At 38.1% G+C, this 12,325-nt stretch overlaps 1 protein-coding gene across 1 annotated transcript in view; it reads right to left on the bottom strand.

The window, feature by feature from the left end:
• Positions 1 to 43: 43 nt before the first annotated feature.
• Positions 44 to 12,325, bottom strand: part of pth1r (parathyroid hormone 1 receptor) — a 62,414-nt gene continuing 50,132 nt past the window's right edge. The window contains exons 6-13 of the mRNA XM_043254140.1: positions 8,357 to 8,543; positions 4,900 to 5,053; positions 4,393 to 4,453; positions 4,082 to 4,148; positions 3,791 to 3,885; positions 3,280 to 3,421; positions 3,143 to 3,184; positions 44 to 2,612 (exon numbers count right to left, since the gene is read on the bottom strand). Of these exons, the coding sequence (XP_043110075.1) occupies positions 2,259 to 2,612; positions 3,143 to 3,184; positions 3,280 to 3,421; positions 3,791 to 3,885; positions 4,082 to 4,148; positions 4,393 to 4,453; positions 4,900 to 5,053; positions 8,357 to 8,543 (1,102 nt within the window). The 3' untranslated portion in view covers positions 44 to 2,258. The remainder of the gene's footprint in view (positions 2,613 to 3,142; positions 3,185 to 3,279; positions 3,422 to 3,790; positions 3,886 to 4,081; positions 4,149 to 4,392; positions 4,454 to 4,899; positions 5,054 to 8,356; positions 8,544 to 12,325) is intronic.

Here is a 12,325-nt window from a genome sequence, read left to right as displayed (position 1 = left end):
TTTTATTTTTTTTGTAAGAAAATTTGTAAAAGCACATTTGCAGCATATTTATTTTATTGTAAATTATTGTAAATATGGACAATAAATGATTCTCTGTTATTATACATTTGCATTTATTATTCACATGATACACATGATCAACACTAAAATATACAACACTGGTGTACATAGAAAAGCATTTATGGAACATATATAAACAACATAAAAAAACAAAAAACAAAAAAAATATTTTAAAAAATATTTTAAAGGTGGTCCACTGCAGAAAGAGCATTCGTTTTTGGGTAAAATACGATTTTGCTGCTGCTTCTACTGACGACATGAAGGATGGGATGTAGTAAAAACATGTATTAAAATGCACAGAAATATTCAAAGCAGTCAAATAAGATCAATTTCTTGGTCTGTCACAAAATCTCAATATTTATAAAACTGCACATCCACCGTTCAAGCAGTTATTTTCGAATCAATCCCTGTTAATGTCTAAAAAAAGTCTCAAATCAATGTACCAAGGCATAAAAAGTGCAAAAAACGGATGACATTTCATAAATAACATAACTGAAAATAATAGATTACATTTAATGGCAAAAACATGTCATTTTGATCTGTCCTCAAGCTGTTGTGTAAAGAAAAGCAGAATGCATATTTATAGTTTATTTTGTTAAGTAACGTTTTGAATTTATTGACTAGCATATAAAAACCATCTGAATTTAGTCTTTTTTTCAGCACTGCCGTATAATGCACTACCAGCATATAAATAGTAACCTAGGTAACACTCTTTCCATATCAGTATTACATTCTCAGACATATAGCTCATAACTGTGTGGGCATTTTTATGCAATGTGTAAACACGATATTGACATACATACATGGAGTAACAAAAAGCAGCATTATATTATACATAACAGACCCTGACCCTCTAAACCTACAATACTGACTTCGATTTGTTCTTCCTTGTGGCTGTAAAAAATGATTTCCAGCTTCTCGTATACAGTAATGCACGAAACGACTGAATGTAATGCGAGGCAGTGGAGTGAAGCATGAACAGCTATAACGAAAGCCTTTTTAGGTTGAAGTCAAAATGTGAAAAATACGAGTCATTCATTATACGATAATGAGGATAATGTATAATAATGTATAGGGGTTTTCAGAGAACGGCTCTCATGGTGCCTTTAATAAAGATTTCCCTGAAAATTCATTTAGTTCATTTTTGATTCATCCAAAGCCTCACACTTGAAATCGTGAAAAAGAATACCGCCAAAGGATGTCTCATAAGATAATGTAATAATTTGCATTAATGCATTATTTAAAAAAAATCCTACTTAACAGATCAGTATATTTATACAAATATTTCAACAATTCCTGTTGAATGCAAACTGTAATAATCTGTTATGTAATGCAATAATTAATAGTGCTATTGCTGCAGGGTTAATGCACACTTTAAATACTAAGTGTCTGTTTGTGCTTTAGATATGACGCTTCGTATCACGCGGGCTGTTAATAAGAACTATTGTTTTGCATGTGCATGTTCAGACAATGAGACGATTTCCCACTTTGGGTGATAAAAACGGCAGCAGCTAACAGCATTATAAAATACGCTATGCGATGGTTAAGGCAGCCAAAAGTTATCCAGGAGATAAAAAAACCTCCTCTACGCTTAGAATGGTATGTTCTGGTCCTAAAAAGGTGACGATGCGAGCTTGTGCTGCAGAATTCTACACAGATTCTGAGGGAATTCAATCATGAGGAGAAAAGAGATTGAAACACATGGATAAACGAGACACAACAGACATATAAATATCACATTGCACTAACACAAACCTGCTATCATAATACAAAGATCGTCCCTACTGGCAGTCGCATCTGTGTAACAACATTATATTAGTGCTGATCAAAAACATTTTTATATATATATATATATATATTTTGAAATACGACGAGTGTCTTATTTACAATTCACGGTCCACAGCGTCATATATTTCATACGACTTGATCCTGAAGCAAACTCACCGCTCTTCATCTATAAGGAGGTGATGTGACGGCATCACAAAGCGTTCATCCTCCGAATACTGCTGGTGAAGATGGCCTGGTGCCTGTAATAGCTTCCGGTCTCGCAAGAACATTGTGGCTCATTTAAAAGACACGGATCGCACCTGGTCCGTTAGGTCCAACTGAGATGGTCCCACAATCCAAATTGTGAGGAAATCCTGAGAAACAAAGGACTCTCCAATCCTTTCATCGTCTTTATTAAGGGCTTTGTGAAGTCACATGACTGTTTCTCTTTCCTCCTCCACCACCGGGATGGTTTTCTCCACCTGGAAGTTCTTCGAAGGTTCTTCCTCTTGTATGTTGTGCTCCTGACCCGAGGACGGGATGGAGTTCTCCGAGACCGAGCCGTTCTTCACGTATCCCGGGAGGTTCCGGTGGCCGTTGAGGGAGACGGGCCCCAGGCGGGTGGTGAGGTGCAGGGCCAGAGGGCCCCGGGCGGTCACGTTTGTGACACTGGTGTGAGACACCATGGGTCCGTAGCTATACGTGTTGCTGCCACTCCGGGCTTTTCTCTTGAAGTCCAGAGCGAGCGTCCTCCGACTCCACGACTTCTTGATTTCTGCTTGGACCTGAGAAGAGGGAGAATAAATGTGAATAAAACAAGAAACACTGTGTCTAAAAATAAAATACATGTACATCTGCAAATACAGTTGCTTTTTTTATTGATTAAATTAAATGAACCCATTAATTCTGATTAATATTTTTGACAACAGCACACTAGGGCACAATTAACTGAAATATGTTCACGGACAGCCAGGTGATCAGAGGTTTTGCTTTAATAAAACAGTAGTATGTGCTTAAAGAAGGAACAAAAGAGCGCTTTAAAGTCTCTTGTGTGCCATTGATCAAAAAACATGCCCCCAATAAATAAATATAGCTATTAAGAACAATGCACTTAAATCACCAGTAAATGCACTGTGAGCCGGAGTAAAGAAAAGTTAGTTTTATTTATTACGTTTTTAATTAATGCATCAGTAACTGCAATACAGTTACATTAACACACTAGCAGAATAACTGTAAAATAATTGATTTTAATATTAAAACAGACACGCAGTGAAAATAACAAAGTCTAAAAAATTACATAAAAGGTCATTCTTACCTCTCCATTGCAGAAGCAATATATAATTGCAACGAAGAATCCCTGAAAAATAGAGCATGAATTAAAAAAATTTGCATTCAAATATTTTTGATGCTTTTGTATGTTCTTAATTGTCTACATCTTTTTTGAAATACTACCTGGAATGAGTTAAAGAGCATTTCATAATGCATCTGGATTTGCCACGGCACCCCAGACACTTCTGTGTAGGGCATCGCCATGAACACAATATAGTGAACCCCAAACAACGGCATGAGGACCAGCGTCGATTTTAACAGCTTCCTGCGGAATAAAGTAAAAGAGGACAAAAAGATACAAAGCCAGATGTTTGGGGTCAATAGACTGTTTTAAATATGTTTTTTGAAAGCAATTAACACTATTATTCAGTAAGGATCATTAAGCAGATTGAAAATAACAGTAAAGGCATCATAATTATCAATGTATTTCTAAAAAATAGAAAACGTCACTTCAAAGAATCTTGACTTGAGCGTGATTCGTCACAAATATATTTAAATAGATATTGCAACATTAATGTTACTACTGTATACTGTTTTTTTGATCAAATAAAAGCAGCTATGGTAAACATAAAAATCATCTTGCAAAACCATAAAACAATCTCAAATGGTACTGCTTATTTTCAGTAAATCTTACCTGTACTGTTGCCTCGTGTCACATCTTCCTGCATTTGTTTCTCTTAGTTTTGTTGCCAAGACTCTAATTATATTCAGGAACAACAAAAAATTGACCTTTGGGGAAAAAAGTATAAACACTAATTTAATATATCATAATGGAGACACATATACAATAACTGCATTCACTGGTTGACAAATAAATATCAGTTCATCAGAACTTTGTCAAATTTGAACTCTTTTAATGATTTTATAACAATTATGCCTAAAAAGCGGCTACTTGTGAATTTCATTTTTATTTATGGAAACTTACAACAATTGCTGACAGAATAGGGATCTGCACTATCCATTTCAGGTTTCCTGCGCTTAAATCCCAGCACCTGTAGATCAGTAAAGCATTCATTTTCAGAAAGCTCAATCCAGACATCCTATTAATATTTAATAGATAGTATACAAAGACACTGTGTTTTATTTCTAGAGTCTTTTGCGAAAGTCCTGCGCATGCATACATTATTTACCGCCTAGAGAATATTTTATTTGTTCCACGAGCTGAAATAATATTGCATTCCTGTATAAATGTACACATGGCAATATTGGCAAAGGATTTCAAGCGCAAACACTTACTCGGTGTCAGCAAGAGTGGCTCTCACGCTGGCCCAGATGGTCACAAACATCGCAGGAACACCTGTTTAAAGAAACCTGTTTAGTGAAACCTTTTCTGTATAATTTACAGTGAGTAATTAAACTAATAAATCATTCTATTAGATTATTTGTTCATGCATTGTGAATAATAATAATAACGGCTCTGCGTCACTGGTGTTAGCAACAGAGAAGCGGCTTAGCTCCACAGCATCCACATTGTATGCGCTGTGCATGTTCAACTTTTCCGCACAGTGTGTACAATGCAGGAGCCGTGGAGTCCAAATACATCCATAAAGCACTCATTTGCTGCTGTCTCCAAAAGATAAAGCACGTGCCACTGTGCTGCAGAGGAAACAGTTAGCAGTACTTCAAAGTAACTGTAGTAAAATGAAAAATCTGTTTGATACACAAATTGATGGAGAAGATGTCTGAAGAAAGCATTAATTAAATCTTTTAGTGTTGTGTATTGGATACAGACTGTTTACTCACCCCAGCCTATCAGAGTAAAGCCCCAAAGGTACTTCCTGTCTGAGAAGAAGGTCATGAAGATAAGGCTGTGCAGGTACAGGCCTTCCACCAGAATCCAGTAATAATTGGTCGCCAAGAAGTACAAGAAGAGGGTGACAGCCACCTTACAGCCAATCTTGAAGGGTAAAGTAAAGTCGATTCAGTACATATTGATTAGAAGCATGTGTGACTATTTCAGATTCTTTTGGTTTTGAGATACAAGCTATGTGTAACTTGACTCACCTTCAAAAATCGAAATGTATAGTTAACGGTGAAGGCTAATTTACAATAAGAAGTTTCGAAAGAGGGGTTGCCCGTGAGATGATAAAACGAGATGTGGCGTCAGTAGCTAGTGCTATGGGAAACTACCTAATTGAATCACACCGGTGCCTTGGACTGGCCAATGGCGATCGAGTGCGCCAAATGGAAGCAGCTCTCACATTATATAAAGCTCCGCCAAATCCTCCTAATTGACTGAGAAATAACTGGCAGCTCTACTGATAGTTAAAGTGCAATAACAGCCGTTGAACACTACGTCTCCTTCCCTCGTCTCTGGGAAATGAAGTTATGAGAGTAACCGCAGAAATTCACTTTTGAAATTGTTTCATTGCATCGATGGCTGATGGTGTCCAATCGTTCTGCATTATCAGCGTAGAACCGGTCTCATTGGAAAGGTCACATGTGATGTAAGCGGAAATCCCAACCCAGTGTTTAAAAGTGTGGAGAAGGAGGACCATTTCAAAGCATACATTTATGTCTTTGTATCAGGTTGTGGTTACATGATGCCTGAAGTTTGAAGTTAAAATGTATGTACATGTATTATTTGTATTACATGTATTATTACTGTCCTCTGCTGGGATTGTCCAGGGAGAGTCCTTTGAAGCGGCACTGAAACTACAATTTGGACCTTCAAACCAATGGCCACCATTGAAGTCCACTATATGGAGAAAAAAAGCCTTAATTTCTTTTTCGACTGAACATTTTGAACGTCTTGGAAAAGATGGGGGTGAGTAAATTATCCAATTTTTTTTTTTATTCTGAAGTGGAATAATCCTTTAAGCAGCCTTCATAATCATAATATGTTAGTATAAGCAGAAATACTGGTGCATATCAATTATAACATGGGCTACAGCAATGCAGGCATCTTTATATACAGTAAACAGCGGCAGCTTCCCAATGAGAGGAAGCATGCCACGTACCAGGAGCTAGTTTGAAGAGTGCAGGTGGCAGAGCTGGCAAACTGATTGTGGGCCTCTGGAGGTGGGCTGCAGAGGATTTACATTACTAGGCCTCACCGGGAAAGCAAAGAGAAAGGTGAAGTCATAAAGAAAGCCACTAAATAGCTTTTGTAATTAGTGCAGAAATGTCGGCAAATGCTGCTGGGACACAGGACTGGGTCGCCTGGGTGAGAGTGTATGATCTTAAAAACCTGACACATCCAGTGATCCCTTTGTGCATCTCCAGAAAGAAAGGAACACGTTTCTGTACGAGGTGACTCTTTAGCAGTTGCTCGACGTGGTTTTGGTGACAATTTATATCGAAGATTCAAGAGAGCTTTATTGTCACACCAGACATGTATAAAGATGGGAAGAAAAATGCCATTTCTCTAAAGCATCTGGTGCAACATTTTAAAAGACACAACGCAGAGAGATCAAGGTAAAAAGTGTGGTGAGAGGGTATGATCTTAAAAACCTGACACATCCAGTGACCCCAAGGTACATTACTGATGATGTGACTTGCATCTGCATGATGTATCCTTCACCGGTGCTTAATAATATTAACATGCAATATTAGATTACTGTTACCCGATGAGCACCACATAAGGCAATGGAAGAGGCCTTACGAAAGGTCTGTGTGTTTGTTCAGTGTCGCCTCATTGGGTCTCACTGGGCCATCAACATCCAACTGTCGAGGCAGTTCAGCTCGCAGAATTCACCCATCCCCTGTTAGAAAAGTGGTGTATTCGGCCAAACCAAAATGTTGTGGTTCTCACACACAACAGCAAATGAATGAGTTTCGGTCACACTTTAGTTAAGGTGAGTTTGTCAGATAATCTTTCCCCCCTTTACTTTGAGGAAACAGCAAAGGAATTTCTCATTAAAAGAACCATCAGACATGATGTGTGAGTTTGAGTAAGTGTGCAGTAAGAAGAAGGGTTTGCTTTAGAGCCGCAGAACATCGACAAGAACAACTCATCTTAGCACACCAGGTGAGCGATACTGTTTATCAAGTGCAGGTTTTCTACTTGGACAGAGCCCCCGCAGCTTTGGATAAGTTAGACAGCTGGCTCAGGCTCTTTTTGAGGGTCTGAGGCAGAGATAACAGATGCCTTTGCTGGGCGGTGAGAAGACAAAGAGCCTGATTGAGTTCTTTGGTATAAAATGCCACATTGCAAACGTTTTTGCTGCTGTGAATCTCTGAAACTCCTGCTACGGTCACGGATCACATTGACAGGAGCATCTAAAATCACAGCTTTCTCTCTGCTTTCTTTCAGATTTAGCCAAAGATGGCAGTCAAAGAAAATGGGACTTCCCATTGTGTGGCCGATATACTGCGTTGTCATTCTTGTCTATGTCTATTGTCACACACCCAGCGGACAGCGCCGCCCAACATTGCAAAAGCGGGGCACTACAGCTTCAATACAGCTTTTTGTCAGCTCTTTGTGCATCTCCAGAAAGAAAGGTACACGTTTCTGTACGAGGTAACTCTTTAGCGGTTGCCTGACTTGGTTTTGGCGACAATTAATATTGAAGATTCAAGAGAGCTTTATTGTCACACCAGACATTTACAAGCATAAAGAGGGGAAGGCCTTTGGTGCAACATTTTTAATAGACACAATACAGAGAGATATATCAAGGTAAAAAGTAATAGTCACAATTTAGTTTGGGGATGAGTTCTCAGTGCCTAAAGTGTAACCAAATGAGCATCAAGTAAAAGCAAATAGCAAAGCTGACAAATGATGTGCAATTAAAAACAAAAGCGTTAAAATATTAAAATAGTTGGCATGTTCCAATGCCACTGGCTAGTGTGAGACCCAGGTGTGATTCAATAGGCCATCGGTATTTTCGGGAAAAAGGTGTATCCCCATTAGCTGCCTACACAATTCAATGTGAACCTCAATCGAAAGAGCTGGATGACTCTATTATATCCTACTCTCTTCACATGGCGTAGGAGCGAATATCCACAATCCTTCTTAACTACCATGGTTACTATAACAGTCCCAATTAAAACGTTTAATTAAAAACATTTAATTCACATAAATCCTAATTGAAAACCCTGTTTCCCGGTTACACTCATGTGGAAATTACAGGAGGGCCTTAGCGGCGAGTCAAACAAATGGCTTCAGAGGATAATGATGCTCCAAACTACTACTGCTATGGCAACAACACAATGTTGTGGACTTCACTGATAGATATGATTGCATGCGTGCTGCACTTACAAACTTGCTTTTGTTGGCAGGAGGGGCTTCTGTGATGGATTTGAGATCCTCCACGGTGATGCGGTCCATTTCCTGCAGAGCGGCACCAGAGTACAACACCACGTCTTTCACAAATATGCTAATGGCCCTCAACATGAACGATACAAACAGGTGCATGTGGATGTAGTTTCTGGTGCAGTGTAGCCTCCTGAAGAATAAAAAAAGAGAAAAGAAACAGGTCAAACAGGTACATGGTACAAATCAAGGTACATGAAATCACAGACCAGAATTTTGCAGATGAGGACCGTACAACAGCAGATGCTTGGAGCTATGTGTGTGTGTGTTTAGTTGTTCTCCAGTGCCCTTTCACAGAGGCTAGAAGAACAATACTGATCTTAATTAGAGCCAGATGAGTCTGCTGCTGACTGTAACACATTCTTTCGATTTAAAAGGTTCAGAAAGCACAAATGTTGAAAATGTAGGGCTCAAAAAGTAAGCTACAAAAACCAAATTGCAAGCATGTGTTTCCCAAACTCCCTTCGGTTAGTCTACACTCTCTCAAACTAGTTTGACCGGAGCAAGTCCATTAAGTAAAAGCTCCTCCAGATTTGTTGCAGTCCTCTGAAAGAAATCATTTTGCAGCCTGATCTCATGGAAATTCTCAAGTATTTGTAAGTGCTATTTACATTACAGGCGTTAATATGTAAAAATCCACACAAATCCCTTACATTATACTGATGCCCTTCAGCCATCTCTACTGAAGCTAATAGCATACCAAGAATATAAAAAGGTTATAATAAAAAGCACAGTTCACATATAATGCACGTGTATATGCACAGTGACAAATGTTTTAATGATAATATAATATTGCGTTGATATTCCAACCTAAGTTCAGTAATCAGTGAACCTGAAATAATTCACATAACATTTGTATATTTCTACTCTTGTTCATGTGTAAAAATGTTTGCGTCTTAGATCCATCCTATATGTTTCAATGCTTATGCTGACATACAAAACCATACAGAAAGCATGCTGTATGTTTATTCATGTGATCACTTTAGTCACCGGAGTTAACGTCACAGAGCACTTCTGTCTCAAAAGGATGCAGTATTGACGTCAGCTAAAAGACTACAGGCACCTAAATGCCTGCACTAAAATGCCCTCTTCATTCAACCATTTCACAGTTTCATAACCTCCAATGGTCAGTAATAATTGTGGGTGCTTGTTTTTGTCCAACACCAGACAATCACTGCAGATTGTGTGTGTTATTTGAAGAATAGCATGGAATCAAAGTGAAATGTGGGTATTATTATGATTGTTGGTATTATATACTGAGTGGTTACTAGATGTAAGTCAAAATATACCTGTATCGACGATAACCATGATATTTACATATCACGTTAATACTACCGACAGGACAATACTGTAAACGATCAATATTGTAAACAGTAAGTGCAAACGTCATCGGATTCCTGTTCTTTTCACTTTTCACAAACTCTCGATCGATCATCGTTAATCATCTTTTCTCAGATCAAGGCTTTTATAATTCAAACATAATGTTTGTCACTCGTGTGAAAAAACACTGTTTTGCATCTGATTTTGTGATTTTTTTGCCTCTGGGAGGAAAATCAGGGCTAAAATAATGCATTGTGTGGGAGGCATAAGCAGCAGTTTAGTTTGATTGCCCTAAATGTTAGAATAAGTTGTTCGAGCTTGTCATGGCGTTTGACGTTTTTATATCGATTTCTGATTATCATCTCATTATACTGAATACGATATCAAGATAGGCCTAGAAGACTGCGTACAGATTTATAAAAATCATTTTTATTATTATAATAATTGTAACTTTTTTTTGCCAATCAAACACTTCAAAATAGTTCTGGATGATTTTATTATTGACTATATAAATGTTTAGTGCATTTCCATGCCTTTTAAAGATTAGGTTTACATGGCCTGGAAGTCACAAGCTTGAAACTCAATGATTTTTCTAGGTGAGAACACTGTACTAACTCTTTAGCCTTATTTACTATTAATTTGTTAGCATGCAAATGACTAGCATATATTAAGCACATATTGATGTCTTATTCTGCACGATCATATCCCTTAAATGTACTACAACACTACATCAACAACTACCTCGTTTAAGCCAATAAGCAGCAAATTAGGAGCGCAACAAGGGAAAACTTCGCTAATAGTGAATATTGGCTCCCTAATTTAAAGTTTTACAGAAAGTTCTACGGCAAAACAACATTAACGAAAGTTGCTTTCAAATCAGGAATAGCAAAAAAGCAGCTAGGCAAAAATGAAAGCCACTACAAAGGATTGCAAGTTTTTAATTATCTGAAAATGCACGCTTGCATTTTTTTTGCAGCCAGGCATGTGGAAATATGAAATCTTTGGGGTTTGTTTTTGTTATTCCTCTCGCTGCTCTGGAGAGGTTTAGAGCAGCTGTGTGGAATCGCTTGGCTCCTCGGCATTAGACTAACTGCTGTTTAACCACCATCCCATTGGGAACTATTGATCGGGAAGCTCCGGAGAGCCAATACTGGCTTCTCGAAGCGTGCCTCAAACACTGGAGCTAATGTTTGAGAGTCACCGTGCCGCATGGCTGATGTCCTGGAGCCCGTGCACCTGAGACCATACTACCGACACTGTGAGCGCCGAGCATGGAAACGCTGGCAGCGGATCAGCAGCGGCCCAAACGAGCCCTTATTAAAGTCATTTTCCTGACCTGCATTTCCTGGTGCTCAGGCAATGGGCCGGCTCTTAAAAACACGGAGCACTGGAGCCGAGTCAAGCTAATCTAGTACCTGTCAGCGGCTCGTTCCGCACACGACCCGACCCTTTATTTGAATAAGCCCGCTGGATAAATAACGAAGGGAACCTCTTTGCATTAATTAGCAATGAAAATGGAACGATTGAACGCAAAAGTAATAAATGCACTCATATGTCTTAATGTTGAAAAAGAGCCAGTACACACGCTGGGCGAACTATTAGAGAAACATTCATTTGATGCCATTCGTTTGGAAAACCGATCGCGTCAGTCAAGTCAAAACACAGCATTTTATAGAAGTTTTAAATGTAAAACAGTCACTTTCGGTACACTTGCAAAAACATTTAACTCCTGAACCATTGTGCCTTATTCCTGAAACGCGAGCAGAACGTGCCGTATTTATTTATTTTACACGTAAGAAATTATGCATAACCCTAAGCTAAACCCTAACCCTAACCCTAACCATGTATTGCATTTGAATTTTAAGAAGTATTTAAAAAATACTGCTAACCTTTAACAACTATTTTACAACTAGTTGTTCTTTTACTAGGTTAAGGGCAATAATCATTATTTGACTGTTATGTATACATATTTAACAATAATTTGTTAACTACAGTGACAATGCTAATACTAATGCATTTACAATATAGAGAAATCGGTTTATAAACTATAAATGAACTATAATAAACTAATAGTTTCCTATTGATTTATAAGTGCTTTGATACCATAAACCAATTATTGAGTGTTATTAAAATTGGTTTTCATGAATTATTCACACGAAAATCGATCTGCCCATGAACAATTAATCTCCTGACTCAAATGGCTCAAAGTCATGTCGTTTATTGTAAATCATTCCTCCTTCAAAGCATGTAAACATCGGCAGCCAGCAGACCTTCAACTGCATCTAAATGGACAAAGCCTACATGTGCATATCATAAAACTTACATCAAGGAAACAAATCTAGTCAACAAAATGGGGCATGTGTATTATATTTAGACTGTAGTATAAGCGACGTGATTAAGACACATTTCACACTTCTGTGGTGTTTAAGCAATGCACATTTCTTTGTATTTTCTTTGTATTTAAACACTGTTAAAGCTGCGAGAGCTGGCGTGTTGCTGGCAAGTTCTATGCAAAAACTCTATAAATCAAAGAGAAAAATAAAGAAATGCAAAACATGAAGTAAAAAGACAACGCCAGAATATCTTATGCAAACA

This window comes from Puntigrus tetrazona, chromosome 2 (genome assembly GCF_018831695.1).
Source record: "Puntigrus tetrazona isolate hp1 chromosome 2, ASM1883169v1, whole genome shotgun sequence".
NCBI lineage: Eukaryota > Metazoa > Chordata > Actinopteri > Cypriniformes > Cyprinidae > Puntigrus > Puntigrus tetrazona.
This window is presented reverse-complemented; position numbering and strand designations above follow the sequence as displayed.